Source organism: Oncorhynchus mykiss, chromosome 24 (assembly GCF_057628025.1).
Source record: "Oncorhynchus mykiss isolate SJ-2025 chromosome 24, ASM5762802v1, whole genome shotgun sequence".
Taxonomy (NCBI): domain Eukaryota; kingdom Metazoa; phylum Chordata; class Actinopteri; order Salmoniformes; family Salmonidae; genus Oncorhynchus; species Oncorhynchus mykiss.
The window spans coordinates 27,440,886-27,467,396 of NC_143045.1; the positions used below are offsets into that span (position 1 = coordinate 27,440,886).

Sequence of the window (26,511 nt, forward strand, 5' to 3'; positions counted from 1 at the left end):
CTAAAAACTACTAGACTATGAGATGGACCGACAGGGAGTCGACTACCTATGTAGAAGGCCTGACGTGATTAGACATGGTTAATAAATACAGGGGCTAAACCTACTGCTGCCTATAAGATGACTAATGTGACTGAAAGACAGCGTTAATGAACCGCTGATACTGTAGTGTCTTGCTGCGGTCTCGTGAACTGCACCACACATAATTGAGTAAGCTACATGAGACCAAATACTATCAAATTCGGCGTGATAAGCACCATCTCCTTGCTCATATCACATTTAACCAACAATGCAGTTTTAAGAAAAACAAGTTTTAAGAAAAAATGGACAAGTAAAAAACAACAAATAATTGAAGAGCAGCAGTAAAATAACATTAGCGAGGCTATATACAGGGGGTGCCGGTACAGAGTCAATGTGTGGGGGCACAGGTAAGTCGAGGTAAAGTGACTATGCATAGATGATAATGAACAGAGAAGCAGCAGTGTAAAAGAGGGAGGGGGTGTGGGGGGCAATGCAAATAGTCTGGGTAGCCATTTGAATAGCTGTTCAGGAGTCTTATGTCTTGGGGGTAGAAGCTGTTAAGGAGCCTTTTGGACCTAGACTTGGCGCTCCAGTACCACTTGCAGAGAGAACAGTCTATAACTAGGGTGGCTGGAGTCTTTGACAATTTTTAGGGCCTTCCTCTGACACTGTCTGATATGGAGGTCCTGGATGGCAGGAAACTTGGCCCCAGTGATGTACTGGGCCGTTCGCACTACCCTCTAGTGCCTTGCAGTTGGCGGCTGAGCAGTTGCCATACCAGGCAGTGATGCAACCAGTCAGGATGCTCTTCATGGTGCAGCTGTACAACTTTTTGAGGATCTGAGGACCCATGCCAAATATTTTGTCTCCTGAGGGGAATAGGTTTTGTCATGCCCTCTTCACGACTGTCTTGGTGTGCTTGGACAATGTTAGTTTGTTGGTGATGTGGACACCCAAGAATTTGAAGCTCTGTCTGCTCCACTACAGCCCTGTCGATGAGCATGCGCTCATTCTCAGTCTTCCTTTTCCTGTTGTCCATAATCATCTCCTTTTGTCTTGATCACGTTGAGGGAGAGGTTGTTATCCTGGCACCATTCAGCCAGGTCTCTGACCTCCCTATAGGCTGTCTCATCGTTGTCGGTGATCATGCCTACCACCTGTTGTCGTCAAACGTAATGATGATGTTGTAGTCGTGCCTGGCCATGCAGTCATAAGTGAACAGGGAGTACAGGAGGGGACTGAGCACGCACCCCTGAGGGGCCCCCTGTGTTGAGTATCAGCGTGGCGGATGTGTTGTTACCTACCCTTACCACCTGGAGGCGGCCCATCAGGAAGTCCAGGAACCAGTTGCAGAGGGAGGTGTTTAGTCCCAGGGTCCTTAGTGATGAGTTTGAGGGCACTATTGTGTTGAAAGCTGAGCTGTAGTGAATGAATAGCATTCTGACATAGGTGTTCCTTTTGTCTAGGTGGGAATGGGCAGTGTGGATTGCAATAGAGATTGCATCATCTGTGGATCTGATGGGTTGGTATACAAATTGGAGTGGGTCTAGGGTTTCTGGGATGATGGTGTTGATGTGAACCATGACCAGCCTTTCAAAGCACTTCTAGTAATTTAGGCAGGTTTCCTTAGTGTTCTTGGGCACAGGGACTATGGTGGTCTGCTTAAAACATGTTGGTATTACAGACTCAGTCAGGGACAGGTTGAAAATGTCAGTGAAGACACTTGCCAGTTGGTCAGCGCATGCTCAGAGTACACGTCCTGGTAATCCGTCTGTACCTGCGGCCTTGTGAATGTTGACCTGTTTAAAGTTCTAACTCACACTGGCAACGGAGAGCGTGATCACGCAGTCATCAAGAAACATTGCTTCTCACTGTATATCAACACATATTAGGCTAGCATAGGCTACTTTCTCCTATATGGATCAGGGCAGATTCGCCGTGATGGGATGTGTAAACCGAGAGCACAGACTCTGCCTGAAGCTGTCATGGGAACTCTCAAAGTATACAATAGTCCCAAGACTAATCTACAAGCTAGCTAGTTGTAGCCACTATTGACTGCCAACAGTAGAGCAGCGACATGGATTGATCCTCAGTCAATGACGTCCCCTCAGCAGGTAGACGTGCTACGTGAGCATATTGAGCGACGCGGGCGAAGTTCACAGCTTGCGAGCATTTGCTAACAACATTTAATATCAGAAAACAGTAGCATAACGAGTAACCGCTAGCTACAGGAGCGTTGGTATAATAAGCATAGCATCAATTCAGTAGCAGGATTTTTTTCACCTTTATTTAACCAGGTAGGCCAGTTGAGAACAAGTTCTCATTTACAACTGCTACCTGGCCAAGATAAAACAAAGCAGTGCGACTAAAACAACAACAGAGTTACACATGGGATAGACAAACGTACAGTCAATAACACAATAGAAAAATCTGTATGCAGTGTGTGCTAATGAAGTAAGGAGGTAAGGTAATAAATAGGCCAAAGTGGCAAAGTAATTACAATTTAGCAATTAACACTGGAGTGATAGATGTGCAGTTGAGGATGTGCAAGTAGAAATACTGGTGTGCAAAAGAGCAGAAAAACAAAAACAAATATTGGATGAGGTAGGTAGTTGGTTGGATGGGCTATTTACAGATGGGCTATGTACAGCTGCAGCGATCGGTAAGCTGTGATTTTTGCAATTCGTTCCAGTCATTGGCAGCAGAGAACTGGAAGGAAAGGCGGCCAAAGGAGGTGTTGGCTTTGGGGATGACCAGTGAAATATACCTGCTGGAGCGCGTGCTACGTGTGGGAGTTGCTATGGTGACCTGAGCTGAGATAAGGCAGAGCTTTACCTAGCAAATACTTATAGATGACCTGGAGCCAGTGGGTTTGGAGACGAATATGTAGCGAGGACCAACCAACAAGAGCATACAGGTCGCAGTGGTGGCTAGTATATGGAGCTTTAGTGACAAAAGGTATGGCACTGTGATAGACTGCATCCAATTTGTTGAGTAGAGTGTTGGAGGCTATTTTGTAAATGACATCACCGAAGTCGAGGCTCGGTAGGATAGTCAGTTTTACGAGGGTATGTTTAGCGGCATGAGTGAAGGAGGCTTTGTTGCGAAATAAGAAGCCAATTCTAGATTACATTTTTTAATATGAGTTTGGAAGGAGAGTTTACAGTCTAGCCAGACACCTAGGTATTTGTAGTTATCCACATATTCTAAGTCCGAATCGTCCAGAGTAGTGATGCTATCCAGGCAGGCAGGTTCGGGCAGCGATCGATTGAAGAGCATGCCTTTCATTGTACTAGCATTTAAGAGCAGTTGGAGGCCTTCGAAGGAGTGTTGTATGGCATTGAAGCTCGTTTGGAGGTTTGTTAACATCTTATGGATGAAATCCCGTTAACGGGATCGATTTGACAACAGCCAGTGAAAGTGCAGGGCGCCAAATTCAAACAACAGAAATCTCAGAATTAAAATTCCTCAAACATACAAGTATATTGCACCATTTTAAAAATAAAGTTGTTGTAAATCCAGTCAGTGTCCGATTTCAAAAAGGCTTTACGACGAAAGCATACCATGAGATTATGTTAGGTCAGCACCTAGTCACAGAAAAACACAGCCATTTTTCCAGCCAAAGAGAAGAGTCACAAAAAGCAGAAATAGAGATCAGATTAATCACTAACCTTTGATGATCTTCATCAGATGACACTCATAGGACTTCATGCTACACAATTACATGTATGTTTTGTTCGAAGTTCATATTTATATCCAGAAATCTCAGTTTACATTGGCCCGTTATGTTCAGTAATGTTTTGCTTCCAAAACATCCGGTGATTTTGCAGAGAGCCACATCAAAATACAGAAATACTCATCATAAATGTTGATGAAAATACAAGTGTTATACATGGAATTAAAGATATACTTCTCCTTAATGCAACCGCTGTGTCAGATTTCAAAAAAGCTTTACGGAAAAAGCACACCATGCAATAATCTGAGTACAGCGCTCAGACACCAAAACAAGCCATACAGATTCCCGCCATGTTGTGGAGTCAACAGAAGTCAGAAATAGCATTATAAATATTAACTTACCTTTGATGATCTTCATCAGAATGCACTCCAAGGAAGCCCAGTTCCACAATAAATGTTTGTTTTGTTAGATAAATTCCTCCTGTTTTTTTCGCGCGCTTAGTTCCCAAATCCAAATTCATGTGGCGCAGGCACACTTAGTCCAGATGAAAAGTCAAAAAAGTTATTTTACAGTTCGTAGAAACGTGTCAAACGATGTATAGAATCAATCTTTAGGATGTTTTTAATATAAATCTTAAAAAATATTCCAACCGGACAATTCCTTTGTCTTTAGAAATGAAAAGGAACGCAGCTAGCTCTCACGGCCACGCACATGACTGAGCTCATGGCATTCTGCCAGACCTCTTAGTCAAACAGCTCTTATTCGCTCCCCCTTCGCAGTAGAAGCCTGAAACCAGGTTCTAAAGACTGTTGACATCTAGTGGATGCCTTAGGAAGTGCAATCGGACCAAATTTCCACTGTATATTGGATAGGCAAAGACCTGAAAACCTACAAACCTCAGATTTTCCACTTCCTGGTTTATTTTTTTCTCAGGTTTTTGCCTGCCATTTGAGTTCACAGACATAATTCAAGCAGTTTTAGAAACTCCAGAGTGTTTTCTATCCAAATCCACTAGTAATATGCATATCTTAGCTTCTGGACCTGAGTAGCAGGCAGTTTACTCTGGGCACCTTATTCATCCAAGCTACTCAATACTGCCCCCCCATCCATAAGAAGTTAACAGTGTCGAAAGAAGGGTCACATGTATACTGAATGGTGTTGTCTGCGTAGAGATGGATCAAAGAATCACCCACAGCAAGAGCGACATCATTGATATATACAGAGAAGGAAGTCGGCCCGAGAATTGAACCCTGTGGCACCCCCATAGAGACTGCCAGAGGTCTGGACAACAGGCCCTCCTATTTGACACACTGAACTCTATCTGAGAAGTAGTTAGTGAACCAGGCGAGGCAGTCATTAGAGAAACCAAGGCTGTTAAGTCTGCCGATAAGAATACGGTGATTGACAGAGTCGAAAGACTTGGCCAGGTCATTGAAGACTGCTGCACAGTACTGTCTTTTATCGATGCAGGTTATGATATCATTTAGGATCTTGAGCGTGGCTGAGGTGCACCCGTGACCAGCTCGGAAACCAGGTTGCATAGCGGAGAAGGTACGGTGGGATTCGAAATCGTCGGTGATCTGTTTGTTCACTTGGCTTTCGAGGACTTTAGAAAAGCAGGGCAGGATCGATATAGGTCTGTAACAGTTTGGGTCAAGAATGTCTCCCCCTTTGAATAGGGGGATGACCGTGGCCGCTTTCCAATCTTTAGGAATCTCCGACCATACGAAAGAGGTTGAACAGACTAGTAATAGGGGTTGCAACAATGGTGGCTGATAATCTTAGAAAGAGAGGGTCCAGATTGTCTATCCCAGCTGATTTGCAGGTATCCAGATTTTGCAGCTCTTTCAAAACATCAGCTGTCTGGATTTGGGTGAAGGAGAAGCGGTGGGGGTGGGGGGCAGCTTGGTGAGGAGGGGGAGGGGGGGGCGGGCAGGCAGCTTGGAGGAGGTGCTCTTATTCTCCATAGACTTTACAGTGTCCCAAAACTTTTTGGAATTAGTACTGCAGGATGTGAATTTCTATTTGAAAAAGCTAGACTTTGCTTTCCTAACTGACTGTGTATATTGGTTCCTGACTTCCCTGAGAAGTTGCATATTGCAGGGACTGTTTGATGCTAGTGCAGGATGTTTTTGTGCTGGTCGAGGGCAGTCAGGTCTGGAGTGAACCAAGGGCTATATCTGTTCTTAGTTCTACATTTTTTGAAAGGGCATGCTTATTCAAGATGGTGAGGAAAGCACTTTTAAAGAACAACCAGTCATCCTCTACTGACGGGATGAGGTCAATTTCCTTCCAGGATACCCGGGCCAGGTCGATTAAAAAGGCCTGCTCGCAGAAGTGTTTTAGTGATTAGTTTAGCTTGCCAGTGATGAGGGGTGGTTGTTTGACCGCGGACCCATACGGACGCAGGCAATGAGGCAGTGATCGCTGAGGTCTTGGTTGAAAACAGCAGAGGTGTATTTAGAGGGCAAGTTTGTCAGGATGATCTCTATGAGCAGAACCAGTCAGCTTAATATACCCTCAAATAAGGTAGGCGTGAATGTTACTAGCATCTAATTGGTCGAATCTCAGCTGAGTCGGGCGCTCAGGTTCCCTTTCTGACCTGGCTTTGCTTTCCTCTTTAGCCAGTATACTTGCCTTTTGTTGATATTTCACTTCCATACCCTAACTTTTTTCAGTCCTCTCACTCATAAACCTCACATTTTAAACCACAGTACATCTTAAACCATCAGTACATCACTATATCTATCATCTACTGTAGCCACTGATCATGCAGGCAAACCAACTCCAATGTGGTTGAGATACCATAGTAATTCACTGAACAGACTTCCCTCTCCCTTAAGACAGAACTGTAGGTTAGTTGTATGTGGGAAAGTTCCTTTGTTTCCGTAAACTCCAAAATTGTTCCTCCTCTTAATCGACTGCTCATGTCTGCATCGGCTCAATACCACACCCGGCCTGTTAGTGGCTTGGAGAAAAACACGTCACATGTCACTGGTTGAGAGAATGTTTTTTCACTCTTGACTGTTCTTCTGAGTGCATGTCCAGAATATGCACACACACACACACACAATATACATTTAGACAAGTAATATACACATAATAAATATTTAAACCAGCATGTTATTTGCAAACGAATTAAATACATCTCATCTTTAATCTCCATAGCTATACTACAGGGAGCAATAAATAAATGTAGAGATATAAAAATGAAGAAAAGTTTTGAAAGCAAGGGAGAGAGATATCGAGGTAAAGACAGAGAATCAGGCATTGAGGAGTAGAGAGATAGTTTTTCAACTTTCTATGCTTGTTCCACTTGGGCCTTGGGAGACAGAGGGAATGAGAGGGAGGGAATCTTTGACTCATCTCTCTGTACTCTGAAGATGAGAGACAACTGCGGTGTGTGTGTGTGTGTGTGAAGGGATGGGGGTCTGGTGGACCGGGGCAATGAAGAATCTTTGAAGCAGACCTTCAAGTCCCCTCGAGTGGAGCACTCTTTTGCTGCATAACCCTGTCTGTCTCTCTGTCCGTCTCCCCTTAATCTTCTGCTCCCTCTAGCCTCTCTCCTTCCTTCATCCTCTCTCTTTTCCCCCCTCCTCTCTGTGTTGTATCTGTACTGTATATGAATATGCCGCATTTTATGGCATACTAATTGTGTGTGTGTATTTAGTACACATCTACACTCACCCCTCTCTGTTTCACTAACATGCTGCTTAAAGGAGCCAAACCTCATTGGAAACAAGGTAAATCATGGCTGGAAGGGCAGAATATCCACCATAACTTCCTCCTCTCCTGGACTCCATATCCCATCTCTCTACCACCTGTCCATATTACATCTGTAATCCATCTGTAGTCCCATGCTATACTGTGTTTGTAGAAATTGTATTTCATTCGACCGTACCCTGTGGTTGTTTGGGCAGTGTCACAGATCCAATCTCTCGGTGCCTTCTAGCAAAGTAAAGCAAGTCAATTTTATCAAATCTGATTTTTTGAAAGCTTTATTTTATTTGCAGGAATGTTCTCTGCTATTTTGATTGCTGAGAAATGTAACCTATGAGAGTTTGTGGTTGCGTATGCCGATTTGATTTAGTTTTTTGCGATTCCACACAAATTACTCCATGCATTTGTTAATTAAAATATTACCTACAAAGTGATCATTTTTAGGAATAAAAGCTTTAGCGCTCAAGCAAAGTTGAAGAAATGTGAATAGTTGCTTACTTTATTTGTCCTCATAATTGGAGATAGGCAAACATTTTAACTCTGCGTTTCACAAACTCGGTCCTGGGGACCCCAAGGGGTGCACGTTTTGGTTTTCCCCTATTACTACACAGCTGAATCCAAGCATGCACCTCTTGGGGTCCCCAGGACCGAGTTTGCGAATTAATGAAATGTACCCATTGATTCTTTTAGTATTTTACTTATAAGTGCCTCATGAGCTTAGTTCAAATTTCGCACCTCACCAGAACCCAAAATATAAGCTTGTTACACTCCAATGTTTGTTAACAAAGTAAATGCAAAGAAACAATTATAACTTCAAAACATGATATCATGGATGGTCAGTCCTTGCATCCATAGCTCTGTCCATTCGTTTGAGTGGATACATTTCTCCAGCCATATCCCTCAGGTTTTTATTGAAGTGTGTGGGGAGACTGCTTTGTTATTGTTTCAACTGCTGATTGACACTTCAACTGTTCATGCCAACCTGTTGAGGTGAAATGGTATGGTGAAATGCATTATGGGTAAAATGTATTTAAACTCTGCATTTCATCCACAACAGCTGTGACTGGTAGGTTGGGCTATACTTGTGCATGCTAATTGCTATCAGTCATTACTAAGGCCTGCCCTGGGGGAGGTCAGTGGGCTGACTTATTGATTTAAATCCCGTTGATATTGCTCTTCGTCCTGTTTATTATTTTGTAAATAATGTAGTAGCCTACTTTGGGTGCTTATTTATATCCCATTTTTGCGCATAGTGCCTTCGGAAAGTATTCAGACACCTTGACTTTTTTCACATTACGTTACAGCCTTATTCTAAAATTGATTAAATAAAAAAAATCCTCACCAATCTACACAGAATACCCAATAATGACGAAGCGAAAACAGTTTTTTAAACATTTTGGCAAATGTATTACAAATAAAAAAACGGATGCCTTATTTACATAAGTATTCAGACCCTTTGTTATGAGACTCGAAATTGAGCTCCAGTGCATCCTGTTTGCATTGATCTACCTTGATGTGTCTACAACTTGATTGGCGTCCATCTGTGGTAAATTCAATTGCTTGGACATGATTTGGAAAGGCGCACACCTGTCTATATAATGTCCCACAGTTGACAGTGCATGTCAGAGAAAAAAACAAGCAATGAGGTCGAAGGAATTGTCCTTAGACCTCTGAGATGACAGGATTGTGCGAGGCACAGATCTGGGGAAGGGTACCAAAACATTAATGCCGCATTGAAGGTCCCAAAGAACACAGTGGCCTCCATCATTCTTAATTGGAAGAAGTTTGGACTCTTCATAGAGCTGGCCGCCCAGCCAAACTGAGTAATCGGGGGAGAAGGGCCTTGGTCAGGGAGGTGACCAAGAACCTGATGGTCACTCTGAGTTCTCAGAGTTCTCAGAGTTCCTCTATGGAGATGGGAGAACCTTCCAGAAGGAAAGCCATCTCTGCAGCACTCCACCAATCAGGCCTTTATGGTAGAGTGGCCACTCCTCAGTAAAAGGTACATGACAGCCCACTTGGAGTTTGCCAAAAGGCACCTAAAGACTCTCAGGCAATGAGAAACAGGATTCTCTGGTCTGATGAAACCAAGATTGAACTCTTTGGCCTGAATGCCAAGCGTCACTTCTGGAGGAAACCTGGCACCATCCCTACGGTGAAGCATGGTGGTGGCAGCATCATGCTGTGGGGATGTTTTTCAGTGGCAGTGACTGGGAGACGAGTCGGGATCGAAGTAAAGATGAATGGAGAAAAGTACAGAGGTCCTTGATGAAAACCTGCTCCAGAGAGCTCAGGACCTCAGACTGGGGCAAAGGTTCACCTTCCAACAGGATAATGACCCTAAGGACACAGCCAAGACAGCGCAGGCGTGGCTTTGGGACAAGTCTCTGAATGTCCTTGAGTGGCCCAGCCAGAGCCCGGACTTGAACCCGATCGATCGAACATCTCTGGAGAGACCTGAAAATAGCTGTGCAACCTGAGAGCTTGAGATGATCTGCAGAGAAGAATGGGAGAAACTCCCCAAATACAGATGTGCCAAGCTTGTAATGCCATACCCAAGAAGACTCAAGGCTGTAATCGCTGCCAAAGTTGCTTCAACAAAGTATTGAGTAAAGGGTCTGAATACTTATGCAAATGTGATTAGCAAAAACTTTAAAAAAAACAGTTTTTCCCTTTGTAATTATGGGGCATTGTGTGTAGATTTGATGAGGGGAAAAAACGATTTAATCATTTTTAGAATAAGGCTGTAACGTAACAAAATTTGGAAAAGGTCAAGGAGTCTGAATACTTTCCGAAGGCACTGTAAAAGCCCTCACCGTGGACAGAAAAAAGCAACATCCTTGTCTGCCTCCTTCCACACTGCTAAGCCTACATCCCGACAACAGCCTTGTGTGTGTGTGTGTGTGTGTGTGAACACACCTCTCCCTATGTGTTAACAGAATGAGTCGAGAAACATTGAGATGTTGGCAGCTGCCTGTGCTGTGGGAGTGGGCTGCTGTTTCGCTGCCCCTATAGGAGGTGAGTGGCACCAACTGGTTGAATCAATGTCGTTTCAGTGTAATTTGTCATCTTATTGGGACGTGGAATCTATTTGATTTGAAAAAAAGTCATCAATGTAAACTGTTTTGAGGGGGAAATTTCAAAAACAGGATTGTCATCATGGTAACCAAATATTAACATCGACACTCTTGTATAAAAGTTTAATTTGTACCTTTAAAACAGTCAGATCTTCAATTTGGTTACTATCAGAAAAATATATATACGCTGCAGCACCTCCTACTGGACAATTAATCTATCTACAGCTGCCCTACCATCCAGGGTTTTCACATGTCATAGCTAAGCAGGGGCTAGGCTGTTTGTCTCTGACTATTACCAATGTGCTTTCGTGAAAATGATTGACAGATCTCCAATGAATAATGAAATAGTCACTGTAGCTATCAGTCATTCCAAGGGGTAGGTTTAACAGAGCAAATGAAATGTCACCATGCTATATCACTCATATCATCAATGATGCTATTTAGGCCTGTATACTATTTCCAAAGTCATCAACTATTGTCTCAATTCAACCCAGGATTCAACTAAAAATAGAGTACATACTGTAGGTCTGAGGTTTCAATCTCTGGTGGATATCAAATGTAATTTAGTGATATTGAATTGTTTGGTTATCAACACAACCAAATATCAACATTTGAAGGTGCTATATCTTCTACTTAGTTCAATCTGTGCCACTGACTTTGAATTCCAGTTTGTCTACAAATGTAATAATTGATATGTTGGATTCATGTCTCCATCTCAACAAAACATCTGTGTTAAAGAATAGAACTAAATCAAACATGAATTTAAAGTGCATTTAAACTTTAGTTTGATTTGATTTAGTGATAACACATTGAAATTCAACTAACTTTTGGCAGTCTTTTTGAGTGGGTGAATGTATAGATTGTAATCTCATTGATCAACGTCTCAAACAAATATGACCCAATTATCCACTTTGAAATGATGTGGTGTGCCCAGTGGGATAACATTCACTGACTGATACTGGTTGGGTTGGAAATTGCAAGGTTCACTCCTTCCCCCTTCACTCCCCTGATTGGAGTATAGCTACTTTGATCATGTTCCTGAGAAATTGATTGTGTGTGTGTTTTGTAGGTGTACTGTTCAGTATTGAGGTAACTTCTACGTTCTTTGCGGTGAGGAATTACTGGAGAGGGTTCTTCGCTGCCACTTTCAGTGCCTTCATCTTCAGAGTCCTGGCCGTGTGGAATAGAGACGAGGGTAAGACCGGTCTACATGTATACTGATCAAAAATATCAACGGAACATGTAAAGTGTTGGTTTCATGAGCTGAAATAAAAGATCACCGACATTTTCGATACACACAAAAAGATTATTTCTCTCAAATTTGGTGCACAAATTTGTTTTACGTCCCTGTTAGTGAACTTTTCTCTTTTGCCAAGTTAATCCATCCACCTGACAGGTGTGGAATATCAAGAAGCTGATTTAACAGCATGATCATTACAGCCACCTGGACAGCTGATGAAACTGTGGGTTTGCACAACTGAAGCAATTTCTGCACAAACTGTTTCAGGGAAGCTCATCTGCATGCTTGACGTCCTCACCAGGGTCTTGACCTGTGCAGTTCGATATCATAACTGACTTCAATGGGCAATTGCTCACCTTCAATGGCCACTGGCACTCTAGAGAAGTGTGCTCTTCATGCATGAATCCCAGTTTCAATTTTACCAGACAGATTGCATTGAATGGGCAAGCAGTTTGTTGATGTCAACGTTGTGAACAGAGTGCCCCATGTTGGTGGTGGGGTTATGGTATGGGCAGGCATAAGTTACGGACAAGGAACACAATGTGCATTCAAGTTGGCATCGTTAAAATGCAAGAGATACTGTGACGAGCTCCTTAGGCCCATTGTTGTGCCATTACTCCGCCGCCATCACCTCATGTTTCAGCATGATAAAGCATGGCCCCATGTGGAAAGGATCTGTACATAATTCCTGGATGCTGAAAATGTCCCAGTTCTTCCATGGCCTGCATATTCACCAGATATGTCACCAATTGGGCATGTTTGGGATGCTCTGGATCAACATGTACGACAGCATGTTCCAGTTCCCACCAATATCCAGCAACTTCACACAGTCATTGATGAGAAGTAGGACAACATTCCACAATCAACAGCCTGATCAACTCTATGCGAAGGAGATGTCGTGCTGCATGAGGAAAATGGTGGTCACACCAGATACTGACTGGTTTTCTGATCCACGCACCCACCTTTTTTTAAGGTGTCTGTGACAAACAGATACATATCTGTGTTCCCAGTCATGTGAAATCTATAGCTTAGGGCCTAATGAATGTATTTCAATTGACTGATTTCCTTATATGAACTGAAACTCAGTAAAAATCTTTGAAAATGTTGCATGTTGCGTAAACCTTTTTGGTGTAAATGGGTCACTCCACCAATTCAGTGCCTTTTTGAGATGTTAAAATAACTTTTAATTTCACCTCATTTTAACATTCTGTCATAAAGGTCACATGTTCAACTTCATAAAAAAACTAGTTTTCCCATCTCAGGAGGTTAAATGAAAAATGAGTAAATTAAGTGCCTATAAAGTGTCAAATAAATAAATAAATAAAGTAACAGGGTTGTTGTTAAATCGGGCATAAATCCCCTTGTGATATTGTGTGCAAGCGTCACAAAATAGTTCTACCCTGTCTATCTATGGGTAACAGGTTGTCGTGTTATGTTCGACCTGCTAGGTTTCCCACCACAAAACACCAGAAAATGACCAAAAAGAGTACAACCAGCTGACCTGCTTTTACTCCAAGGTTTGACTATTGGATATGAAATGTTTCCGTTCACGATACAGGTTGGACATTCAAATGAGGCACAGACGTAAATGAATAACATTAAATAACTAATCATGTTCAGAACTGAATTTGTCAAAGCAACAGTATAATTAGGGCTTTACAATGATGGTGGAAATTGAGACATTTCGGGGTTAAGTGGGTTCAAATCTTCCAAGAAGTCAGTGGGTGCACGGAGGGACATATCAAAATGCTGTTTTGGCCCTTTAGCAAGCCTTTATTCATATTAAAAATCAGATTTATAGAATTATCCATGTGGTCTATATTACAGGGCACTTCATTAAATATAACAGGCTTTTAAAATTCAATATTGGTACACAATTTCTACTTAAATATTCAAGAGACGTAAATGGCACTCATTTCGTGGAATGACCAATATGCTCTATTGCCCCAATCAAACATTGAGGTAAGGTCTGTACTGTGTATATAGCCCCTTAAAAACATTTTGATAATGATGAATCACACTCTATTTCTTTCTCCATCCCTCCCTCCTACACAGAGACCATCACAGCTCTGTTTAAAACCCGTTTCCGTCTGGACTTCCCCTTTGACCTCCAGGAGCTCCCAGCCTTCGCTGTCATTGGGTGAGTCTAAGTTGTCCTCAATTAGCCAGTGAGCTCTCTGTTGCCTCTGTTAGCCAGTGAGCTCTCTGTTGCCTCTGTTAGCCAGTGAGCTCTCTGTTGCCTCTGTTAGCCAGTGAGCTCTTTGTTGCCTCAGTTAGCCAGTGAGCTCTCTGTTGCCTCTGTTAGCCAGTGAAAGCTGGAGTACAGGAGGATAGCCTCCTGACGTTAGTCACCTAACATGGATAATTCAGCCAGTGAGGTGGTGCATTTAGGACGTCTTATTTTAGCTTGCTGTTACCGTAGTAGCGTAGCCTCCGGGCTTACCACAGAACTGAATTAGACCAGAGCCTCTCAGGGGAGAGGGAGTGGGAGAGAGAGGGGGCTGCTGGGGAGATAGAGGGGAGCTCCTCGTTCTCTCTATCTCTCTATTTCCATCTCAGATGAAAGAACAGCCCTGTGCTTAACTCTGCGTGGGCTCCCAAAGAGAAGAAAATCCCCCCCTTTTTTTCTCCTTTTTGTCTGGAGGATGTCCTCCCACTTGGGATCTGAGCAGAACATAATCGAACAAAACACTGCTTCCAGAGAACAGCAGTCTTATCACACTTTTAGAGAGAGTTTGTGTGTCTGTATGCCCCTGTATGTGTTTATTTCAGTACTCTCTCCCTCTCAGATGTCTTATGGGGAAAATCGGTCAGTGTTTCAGTTAACTCGGACATCGCAAGAGCGGGGGAAGTTTGTCGTCTCTGCTACATGCTAGCTGGGGCAAACCTTTGTATAGTACACCGCTTCTAGCCTCTGGATTTATGTTTCAAACTTTCACTGGTACCCATGTGGTGTTCTGAGAATATACACACACACATTCATACATACGTTTCAGACAATGGCTTTAAAACGTGTACAAATTATTCTACCTCATCTATTCATCATTTATTCAGGAGTATTTGACAGAATTAATTATGCAGGAACATGAATTTATGAGCATTCATATACTTGGCTGTAGCTGAGGGGGAACTTTGGAAAGTAGTTCTTAAAGGGCCTTGCTTGGTTCTGGTGGGTGGAGAAACTCAGTATCTCTCTCCTACTACCTCTTACACAAAGTGTACACATACTTGGTTCTTATTTAAAACACAAGCTTATATACATAAACCTGTAAACATTTCTCCAACTAATTTTCTGCTTTTAATCTCCCTGTCCCTCTTTTCTCCATTGCCCCCCTCCCTCTGCTTCCTCTCCTCTCTCAACCCTCCATCCTCTCCCCCTCCACAGTATTGCCAGTGGTTTTGGCGGGGCATTGTTTGTCTACCTGAACAGATTGATAGTCCAGTTCATCAGGAAACAGAAGACCATCAACAAGTTCCTCATGAAGAAGTAAGTCATGATGTCATCATCATCAGACAGCAACCCCTACTGGGTCCCAGAGAGTCCCTGTATCCTACTGTCACACACAGATAGATTATGCTGTGAAAGCAGCTCCTTTGATGCAGATCTCTCCACAGCAGAGATAAATGAAGACATTCATCTTGACAAGTGTTTATTAATGAATGGTGTTTACTCATCTCCCTACCAGACTGATGAATTAACAATCCTCAGACTTCTAAATTAATGTAATGTTCTGTATATCGCTCAGCCATGTGAAGGGTTTGTGGACAGTTTGGTTTTGAAGAATAAACAGTAATGACTAAACACCCTCTTGCCTCCTCCTTTCACCCTCCCTTTTTTCTCTTCTCTCCCCCTCCCCCTCCCTCCTATTCTACTCTCCCCTCACCCTCTCCCACGCACCCTCCCTCCCCCCTACTCTCTTCTCCCTCTCACCCTCCCTCTTTTCTCTTCTCACACTCCCTCCCTCTCTCCTACTCCCCTCTCACCCTCCCTCTTTTCTCTCTCCTCTTCTCTCAGGCGTCTGCTGTACCCAGCCCTGGTCACTCTGCTGGTGTCTACGTTAACCTTTCCCCCCGGCTTCGGACAGTTCATGGCAGGCAAGGTTAGTTCCTCTAAGCCACACCATGGCCGGTGGGGTCTGGTTATAATCTCACAGGAAAATCAGAGGGAGAGGAGAGTCAGGAGAGCGAGCCCCAGTCTCTCTAACGCCATTTCATTATTCCTTTCCTCCATCTCCAACCCTATTTCTCTCTGTAATGAGAGGGTGAGTCAGACTCTTGGTGTATTTCTGCCACAATAAGTTGTTGATTCCAAAATCACCCCCTAGCACCTACCCCATGGCACTTCATGTAGATTGGGATAGCACTAATGTAATAGCTTCTCCTTGCCCTCTGAAAGGAATAATTATTGCTGTGTTGCTTATACCTATCCAATCATATCTTTCATATCTGCTTCAATGCTTTGGGTAGGAGCTTGGGACCAATATGGGTTATATATATATATATATATATATATATATATATATATATATATTGGCTACTTTGAAGAATCTCAAATGTAACATATATTTTCATTTGTTAAACACTGTTTTTCATACTACATGATTCCATATGTGTCATTTCATAGTTTTGATGTCTTCACTATTATTCTACAATGAAGAAAGTCAAAATAAAGAAAAACCCTTGAATGAGAAGATGTCTTGAAACTTGACTGGTACTATATATATATATATATATATATAGTACCAGTCAAGTTTCAAGACATCTTCTCATTCAAGGGTTTTTCTTTATTTTGACTTTCTTCATTGTAGAATAATAGTGAAGACATCAAAACTATGAAATGACACATATGGAATCATGTAGTATGAAAAACAGTGTTTAACAAATGAAAATATATGTTACATTTGAGATTCTTCAAAGTAGCCAACCTTTGCCTTGATGACGGCTGTGCACACTCTTGGCATTCTCAACCAAGTAACAGGTGTGCTAAGCTTGTAGCGTCATACCCAAGGCTGTAATCGTTTCCAAAGGTGCTTCAACAAAGTACTGAGTAAAGGGTCTGAATACTTACTTTTGAATTCGGGAGGTTACATACAATAAGGTTGGAGTCATTAAAACTTGTTTTCCAACCACTCCACAAGTTTCTTGTTAACAAACTATAGTTTTGTCAAGTCAGTTAGGACATCTACTTTGTGCATGATACAAGTCATTTTTCCAACAATTGTTTACAGATTATTTCACTTATAATTCACTGTATCACAATTCCTGTGGGTCAGACGTTTACATACACTAAGTTGACTGTGCCTTTAAACAGCTTGGGAAATATCAGAAAATTATGTAATGGCTATAAAAGCTTCTGATAGGCTAATTGACATCATTTGAGTAAATTGGAGGTGTAGCTGTATTTCAAGGCCTACCTTCAAACTCAGTGCCTCTTTGCTTGACATCATTGGTAAATCAAAAGAAATAAGCCAAGACCTCAGAAAAAAATTGTAGACCTCCACAAGTCTGGTTCATCCTTGGAAGCAATTTCCAAACACCTGAAGGTACCACGTTCATCTGTACAAACAATAGTACGCAAGTATAAACACCATGGGACTACGCAGCCGTCATACCACTCAGGAAGGAGACTCATTCTGTCTCCTAGAGGTGAACGTACTTTGCTGCGAAAAGTGCAAATCAATCCCAGAACAACAGCAAAGGATTGTATTTAATTGTATTTTTATTTATTTATCCGTTATATTACCAGGTAAGTTGACTGAGAACACGTTCTCATTTGCAGCAACGACATGGGGAATAGTGACAGGGGAGAGGAGGGGGATGAATGAGCCAATTGTAAACTGGGGATTATTAGGTGACCGTGATGGTTTGAGGGCCAGATTGGGAATTTAGCCAGGACACCGGGGTTAACACCCCTACTCTTACGATAAGTGCCATGGGATCTTTAATGACCTCAGAGAGTCAGGACACCCGTTTAACGTCCCATACAAAAGACGGCACCCTACACAGGGCAGTGTCCCCAATCACTGCCCTGGGGCATTGGGATATTTTTTTTGACCAGAGGAAAGAGTGCCTCCTACTGGCCCTCCAACACTTCCAGCAGCATCTGGTGTCCTATCCAGGAACTGACCAGGACCAACCCTGCTTAGCTTCAGAAGCAAGCCAGCAGTGGTATGCAGGGTGGTATGTTGCTGGCAAAGATGCTGGAGGAAACAGGTACAAAAGTATCTACATACACAGTAAAACAAGTCCTATATCGACATAACCTGAAAGGCCGCCAAGCAAGGAAGAACCCACTGCTCCAAAACCGCCATAAAAAAGCCAAACTACGGTTTGCAACTGCACATGGGGACAAAGATCGTACTTTTTGGAGAAATGTCCTCTGGTCTGACGAAACAAAAATAAAACTGTTTGGCCATAATGACCATCGTTATGTTTGAAGGAAAAAGGGGGAGGCTTGCAAGCAGAAGAACACCATCCCAACCGTGAAGCACGGGGGTGGCAGCATCATGTTGTGGGGGTGCTTTGCTGCAGGAGGGACTGGTGCACTTCACAAAATAGATGGCATCATGAGGAGGAGATTTATGTGGATATATTGAAGCAACATCTCAAGACATCAGTCAGGAAGTTAAAGCTTGGTCGCAAATGGGTCTTCCAAATGGACAATGACCCCAAGCATACTTCCAAAGTTGTGGCAAAATGGCTTAAGGACAACAAAGTAAAGGTATTGCAGTGTCCGTCACAAAGCCCTGGCTTCAATCCTATAGAACATTTTTGGGCTGAACTGAAAAAGCGTGTGCGAGCAAGGAGGCCTTACAAACCTGACTCAGTTACACCAGCTCTGTCAGGAATGAATGGGCCAAAATTCACCCAACTTATTGTGGGAAGCATGTGGAAGGCTACCCGAAACGTTTGACCCAAGTTAAACAATTTAAAGGAAATGCTACCGAATACTAATTGAGTGTATGTAAACTTCTGACCCACTGGGAATGTGATTAAATAAATAGTTCTCTCTACTATTATTCTGACATTTCACGTTCTTAAAACAAAGTGATGATCCTAACTGACCTAAGAGGGAATTTTTACTAGGATTAAATGTCAGGAATTGTGAAACTGAGTTTAAGTGTATTTGGCCAAGGTGTATGTAACTTCCGACTTCAACTGTATGTACAGTGCCTTGCGAAAGTATTCGGCCCCCTTGAACTTTGCGACCTTTTGCCACATTTCAGGCTTCAAACATAAAGATATAAAACTGTATTTTTTTGTGAAGAATCAACAACAAGTGGGACACAATCATGAAGTGGAACGACATTTATTGGATATTTCAAACTTTTTTAACAAATCAAAAACTGAAAAATTGGGCGTGCAAAATTATTCAGCCCCCTTAAGTTAATACTTTGTAGCGCCGCCTTTTGCTGCGATTACAGCTGTAAGTCGCTTGGGGTATGTCTCTATCAGTTTTGCACATCGAGAGACTGACATTTTTTCCCATTCCTCCTTGCAAAACAGCTCGAGCTCAGTGAGGTTGGATGGAGAGCATTTGTGAACAGCAGTTTTCAGTTCTTTCCACAGATTCTCGATTGGATTCAGGTCTGGACTTTGACTTGGCCATTCTAACACCTGGATATGTTTATTTTTGAACCATTCCATTGTAGATTTTGCTTTATGTTTTGGATCATTGTCTTGTTGGAAGACAAATCTCCGTCCCAGTCTCAGGTCTTTTGCAGACTCCATCAGGTTTTCTTCCAGAATGGTCCTGTATTTGGCTCCATCCATCTTCCCATCAATTTTAACCATCTTCCCTGTCCCTGCTGAAGAAAAGCAGGCCCAAACCATGATGCTGCCACCACCATGTTTGACAGTGGGGATGGTGTGTTCAACTGTGTTGCTTGTACGCCAAACATAACGTTTTGCATTGTTGCCAAAAAGTTCAATTTTGGTTTCATCTGACCAGAGCACCTTCTTCCACATGTTTGGTGTGTCTCCCAGGTGGCTTGTGGCAAACTTTAAACGACACTTTTTATGGATATCTTTAAGAAATGGCTTTCTTCTTGCCACTCTTCCATAAAGGCCAGATTTGTGCAATATACGACTGATTGTTGTCCTATGGACAGAGTCTCCCATCTCAGCTGTAGATCTCTGCAGTTCATCCAGAGTGATCATGGGCCTCTTGGCTGCATCTCTGATCAGTCTTCTCCTTGTATGAGCTGAAAGTTTAGAGGGACGGCCAGGTCCTGGTAGATTTGCAGTGGTCTGATACTCCTTCCATTTCAATATTATCGCTTGCACAGTGCTCCTTGGGATGTTTAAAGCTTAGGAAATCTTTTTGTATCCAAATCCGGCTTTAAACTTCTTCACAACAGTATCTCGGACCTGCCTGGTGTGTTCCTTGTTCTTCATGATGCTCTCTGCGCTTTTGACGGACCTCTGAGACTATCACAGTGCAGGTGCATTTATACGGAGACTTGATTACACACAGGTGGATTGTATTTATCATCATTAGTCATTTAGGTCAACATTGGATCATTCAGAGATCCTCACTGAACTTCTGGAGAGAGTTTGCTGCACTGAAAGTAAAGGGGCTGCATAATTTTGCACGCCCAATTTTTCAGTTTTTGATTTGTTAAAAAAGTTTGAAATATCCAATAAATGTCGTTCCACTTCATGATTGTGTCCCACTTGTTGTTGATTCTTCACAAAAAAATACAGTTTTATATCTTTATGTTTGAAGCCTGAAATGTGGCAAAAGGTCGCAAAGTTCAAGGGGGGCGAATACTTTCGCAAGGCACTGTAAATGTGATCTTGTGATACATTTGCAAAATTTTCTAAAACCAATTTAGAAAAAAAACATCATTATGGGATATTGTGTGTAGGTTGAGGGTCAGAAAACAATTTGATTCATTTTAGAATAGGGCTGTAACATTACAAAATGTTGAAAAGGTGAAGGGGTCTGAATACTTTCCGAATGCACTGTAATGTCACTTCCTGTTTCCCCCATGCAGCTTACCCAGAAGGAGTCTTTGGTGACGTTGCTAGATAACCGGACATGGGCCAAGCAGGGCATAGCCGAGGGGTTTGACTACATCGGCAACTCCCAGGCCTGGAATCACCCCCAGGTCAACGTCTTTGTTACCCTCGTCCTCTTCATCGTCATGAAGGTAGGCACACCATCATCGACTTTGTTTTCATCTCTCCTCTTCTTTATAATCACCAGTTCTTTTTTAATTCCCTGTTACTTTTCTCCTTCCCTACTACATGTGGCGTGTCTCAATAGTCTGAAGTAACGTCCTTCCCACTGACATGACAGGTGAAGGTAATAGGACAGGATCCTGTCTAGTCATTTTAATGGAAGGAGTAGAGGCTGTTGTAGAGTATTGAGTCCCAGCCCAGTGGTGTATGAGGGCTAGGCTTGTGGCGTATTGAAACCCAGCCCAGTGTATTGAGGGCAGGTGAAGCAGCATGTTATTTACCTTGTTGGGATTTGATTAGGTTTTTATGTAACCTTTGTTTATCCAGGTTGTTCCATCTAGCATCTCAAATGAAATGTCCCCTTTTAAAAAGAGAACCGCAGAACTGCTGTTGTAAATCTTGTTTGCTCGCTGCGTCGTGTGTATGTGAGAGAGAGAGAGAGGAAATAGGCTGTGTGTCGAGCAAACCAAGTGTGTAATGCAGTTAAAGCCCCTGGATAGCGAGGAACCACAGAGGGATGGAGAGAGACAAAAGTGTGTGGGTGTGGAGAGGGACTGCGGGGAGTGCTAGAGCAGTAAAGTTATATAAGCGTTAGATATTGAGTGTGATGATCTTGCTGTAATAGAAGAGAAATACTCTATACACTCTCTTTCTCTCCTTTGGTTTCTTGCTCATCCTAGCTCTCTTTTTTTGCCTTTTGTCTCTCTCCCAAAATCAGAAAAGAAAACGTCATTATACTTTGTGGAACAGTGAGACCAATCTACTCTACTTTATATTAATCTACTCCACTCGAACCAATTCTCTTTCTCTCTTTCTCTCTCTCCACTTCACCCCTGTCCCTCGTCCTGTCTCTCATTGATGGTGTGTGTCCATCTTCTCCTCTCCATCCTCTTCTTTCTCATCCTGATATCAGACACCTTTACTGTCCCCCCTCTGACGGTGCTGTCCCCCCCCCCCCCCCTTCCTTCAAGGTCACTCCCAAGGGTGTAACTCGGTCATTCTAACTTTCTGTGTGTGTGTGTGGCCCGCTACTGTATATGGGACAGTATTTCTGCTCTATTTTTTGACGTTGTCACTAACTTTGTGTGTGTGCCCACTGCCCTCAATAGAGGGAGTATTTTTGGCCTTACATGCATATGTAGTCAACTTCACATAGTTGCTGTTTTACAGAACTTAGACGCACACACACGCACGCACACGCACACACACTAACTCGGGCACACACAAAGCGTCTGCTGGGATGATGTCTAGTTTCATTGTGTAATTTAAAGAGCCCAGAATTGTAGTTTCTCCCACGCTATGCAATTGGCCCAAGCTTTTATTAGACAGTTCAATGGATAGATTTTCTCCTCTATGATATTCCCTATAGCAGACTGACCGTTTTTAGCTAGCACACTGCATTAAGACAATGTTTTGACTCCTATAGTTCTACTCCAGCCCTCTGTTGGACGGTGGTGGCAGCCCAGTAATTGGAGTGGGAATAGGAGTAGGGCCCTTGGAGGCCCCTGGGGGGCCAGGTGATAGACTGTCCTCTGGTTCTAACACACACACACACCCTTCTGATGACTGACACGTTAAATGGAGTATAAATGTCCCTGCTACTGCGTCAGAACTTTTCCCCTTGACCCCGCTTTCCTCCCCATCCCTCTCCCTCCTCTTTCTCCTTCTCTCTTTCTGTCAGTCATTTCTCCCTCTTTTTTATTCTGCTACATCTGTTTCCCTCTGATTCCCCTATTTCTTTTTTCCGTCCATCTCCTCTACTCCCTCGGCTCTCTTATTTCCCTTCCTTTTCTCTTCAGTCCTGTTTTTCACCTTCTTTATCTCCCTATCGCACATCTAGCACTCCCACCCCTCTCTGTGGGATAAAATGAACTGTCAATGACGGTTCAGCTGACGTCTTGTTCACATACGGTATGGGAATGCTGGAGCATGTGTGAGCCCTCAGGAAGAAGTGTGTGTGTTCTCCAGCTCTGCCTGGCTCCCTATAAACCTTATAAACCGCTCCATTACCATAGAAACCTCAATCTCGCTTTTACAGGAGATGAAACTTTTTACCTGTGGCCCTGTGTGGCTTTTACTTTTACTGTGTGTCTGTGCATTTGCCTGAGCAAGATAAGTGGCAGAGGAGAACAGCGTTGGAGACCTGGAGGAAGCAAGAGTCAAAAGAAACTAGGAATAGTGACGTATGAAGGAGGAATAGGAGATGACTATAGCTGCTATGCGGTAGAATGTTACAGGAAGGATGTTGATAGGGTGGATGTTACAGGAAGGATGTTGATAGGGTGGATGTTTCTGTTGTTTTGCAGTGATTACATCAGCTATTTTATGACCACCTTCTGTGGTAATTCTGTAAAGGTTATTGGTTCTGGCACAGAAGGTCAGTATTCAGGGATTCTGTGACTTGGGATAACGTTGTGTGTTTGCGTGTGTGTGATTGCGCGTGTTTGGTAGTTGAAGTCCCCTCTTGCAGCATCCCAAGGTTCCCCTGGTCTGAAAGTCCTATCTGAGGTATAGTAGGTGATATTCTACAGTGCTCGGAGGCCATGACGATACAGTAATAATGAAGCCGTATGTCTGCTCATACCTGCGTGAGTCAGCAAGAGCATTGCTTAGGCAACTCCGTGACCGGAAGGAAAGAACCCAGGGTGACTGTCACTGGGCAGGAAGTCAACGTCACCACTGCCAGTCACCATGGGAATAGCTGCCCTGCCTGCTGCCACTGAAGGGGAAGTGATGTCATTACACGCTGCCAACATTATTTGCGTCTCACCTGTGTGTGTGTGTGCGCCCGCGTGTGTTCCTGTAAGACAGAGGAGACTAATTACTAGAGAAGTAGAGCTTACCACGTCGAAATAATAATGTTATATCAAACATGGCAGTCGACAGAAACCAAGCCAGGTCTCCTCTCTTCTCATTAGAGAGAGAGGAACGGGGGGCTATAGAGGAACGGGGGGGGGGGGGGGGCTAGAGGGGAACGTGGGGGGCTAGAGAGGAACGGGGGGGGCTAGAGCAGAGCGGGGGGGCTAGAGCGGAACGGGGGGGGCTAGAGAGGAACGGGGGGGCTAGAGGGGAACGGGGGGGCTAGAGAGGAACGGGGGGGGGGCTAGAGAGGAACGGGGGGGCTAGAGAGGAACTGGGGGGGCTAGAGGGGAACGGGGGGGCTAGAGGGGAACGGGGGGGCTAGAGGGGAACGGGGGGGCTAGAGAGGAACGGGGGGGCTAGAGCGGAACGGGGGGGCTAGAGCGGAACGGGGGGGCTAGGAGGAGGGTGGGAAGGAGGTGAAAAAGGATGGTGTCGGAAGAGTTGTGTTACTGTTAGGTAAGAATATTCATTTCTTGGGAACCCTGTAACCTTAAACTGAATAAGTAGATTGACTTACAGGTAGGTCATCTGTGGACTGTCTGCTCTGTAATGCTGTGTGTGTCTTATAGAAGTAACACAAATACACACTCACAGACACTCTTTATTTTGTTAATTTCTTTTGCTCTACCATTCTCTACACACACACACACACACACACACACACACACACACACACACACACACTCCGTTCATACCTCTGTAATAACCTTAAGCCAATGTTATGAGTTTCCAGATTCCTTAAACCCCTCTCCCTTGTTAAGGTGTGCCTAGCCAGACCAGGTGTTTTCGTGGAGCACCTTTTAGAGAAGTTACATTGGCGTTCTTGCCAACTATTGATCAGAACATTTTCCATCATGGTGCATGGTAATTCAAATCAAATTGTATTTGTCACATGCGTCGAATACAACAGGTGTTAACAATCACTCAAAGGTGCAGAGCTAAGAGCCCCACGAGCAAAGTTGGGTCTCAGCTTTTATTGAAAAGTACAACCTCCTTATCTGTTGCAGATGTGTGGAAACAATGGGTGGGCACATGGTGCAAAGAGATGATAATCACTAGTTTCATAACTATCTGCTGACACCGGGTATAGTCTGAATGATTAGATCATGATACTGCTAATCATGCTATTCTCTGTTCCATTGGGATCCTGTCGATACTTAGTAACAGGATGTCACACACTGTGGTTTCACCCAGTCTTATGACTAGAACAGACAAGGAAGGTCTGTATCAGCAGAGAAACACAGAATAGTTTGTATTTTTCCACCACACAATTTTTTGGGCCTTCCTCTGACACCGCCTAGTATATAGCTCCTGGATGGCAGGACGCTTGACTGCAGGGATGTACTGGGCTGTATGCACTACCCTCTATAGTGCCTTATTGTCGGATGCTGAGCAGTTGCCATACAATGTGGTAATGCTACTGGTGAGGATGCTCTCTGGTGCAGCTGTGGAACTTTTTGAGGATCTAGGGATCCATGCCAAATATTTTCTCCTAAGGTGGAATAGGCGTTGTCTTTAACTCTTCACGACTGTCTTGGTATGTTTGGAACATGGTAGTTTGTTGGTGATGAGGACACCAAGGACCTTAACTCTCAACCCGCTCCACTACAGCACCGTTGATGTGAATGGGGGTGTTTTTGGCCCTCCTTTTCCTGTAGTCCATGATCAGCTCCTTTGTCTTGCTCACGTTGAGGGTTAGGTTGTTGTCCTGGCACAACACTGCCAGGTCTCTGACCTCCCTATAGGCTGTCTCATCGTTGTCGGTGATCAGGCCTACCACAGTTGTCATCATCAAACTTAATGATGGTGTTGGAATCGTGCTTGGCCATGCAGTTATTATTTGTCACATACACATGGTTAGCAGATGTTAATGCGAGTGTAGCGAAATGCTTGTGCTTCTAGTTCCGACAATGCAGTAAAAACCAACAAGTAATCTAGCTAACAATTCCAAAACTACTACCTTATAGACACAAGTGTAAGGGGATAAAGAATATGTACATAAAGATATATGAATGAGTGATGGTACAGAGCGGCATAGGCAAGATACAGTAGATGGTATTGAGTGCAGTATATCCATATGAGATGAGTATGTAAACAAAGTGGCATAGTTAAAGTGGCTAGTGATACATGTATTACATAAAGATGCAGTAGATGATATAGAGTACAGTATATACGTATACATATGAGATGAATAATGTAGGGTATGTAAACATTATATTAGGTAGCATTGTTTAAAGTGGCTAGTGATATACAGTGCCTTGCGAAAGTATTCGGCCCCCTTGAACTTTGCGACCTTTTGCCACATTTCAGGCTTCAAACATAAAGATATAAAACTGTATTTTTTTGTGAAGAATCAACAACAATGGGACACAATCATGAAGTGGAACGACATTTATTGAATATTTCAAACTTTTTTAACAAATCAAAAACTGAAACATTGGGCGTGCAAAATTATTCAGCCCCTTTAAGTTAATACTTTGTAGCGCCACCTTTTGCTGCGATTACAGCTGTAAGTCGCTTGGGGTATGTCTCTATCAGTTTTGCACATCGAGAGACTGACATTTTTTCCCATTCCTCCTTGCAAAACAGCTCGAGCTCAGTGAGGTTGGATGGAGAGCATTTGTGAACAGCAGTTTTCAGTTCTTTCCACAGATTATCGATTGGATTCAGCTCTGCACTTTGACTTGGCCATTCTAACACCTGGATATGTTTATTTTTGAACCATTCCATCG

General features: G+C 43.2%; 1 protein-coding gene across 4 annotated transcripts in view; it reads left to right on the forward strand.

Moving 5' to 3' along the window:
* The window catches only part of LOC110504090 (chloride channel protein 2), a 195,518-nt gene that overhangs the window by 120,133 nt on the left and 48,874 nt on the right, over positions 1–26,511 (forward strand). For all 4 annotated transcript variants that reach the window (XR_016491409.1, XR_016491410.1, XM_090218806.1 and 1 more), the window contains exons 7-12: positions 10,354–10,432; positions 11,561–11,686; positions 13,787–13,871; positions 15,117–15,218; positions 15,747–15,831; positions 20,731–20,886. Coding sequence is in view for 2 of the 4 variants with exons in the window: in XM_090218806.1 (XP_090074932.1) it covers positions 10,354–10,432; positions 11,561–11,686; positions 13,787–13,871; positions 15,117–15,218; positions 15,747–15,831; positions 20,731–20,886 (633 nt within the window). In the remaining 2 variants the exon portion in view is untranslated. The remainder of the gene's footprint in view (positions 1–10,353; positions 10,433–11,560; positions 11,687–13,786; positions 13,872–15,116; positions 15,219–15,746; positions 15,832–20,730; positions 20,887–26,511) is intronic.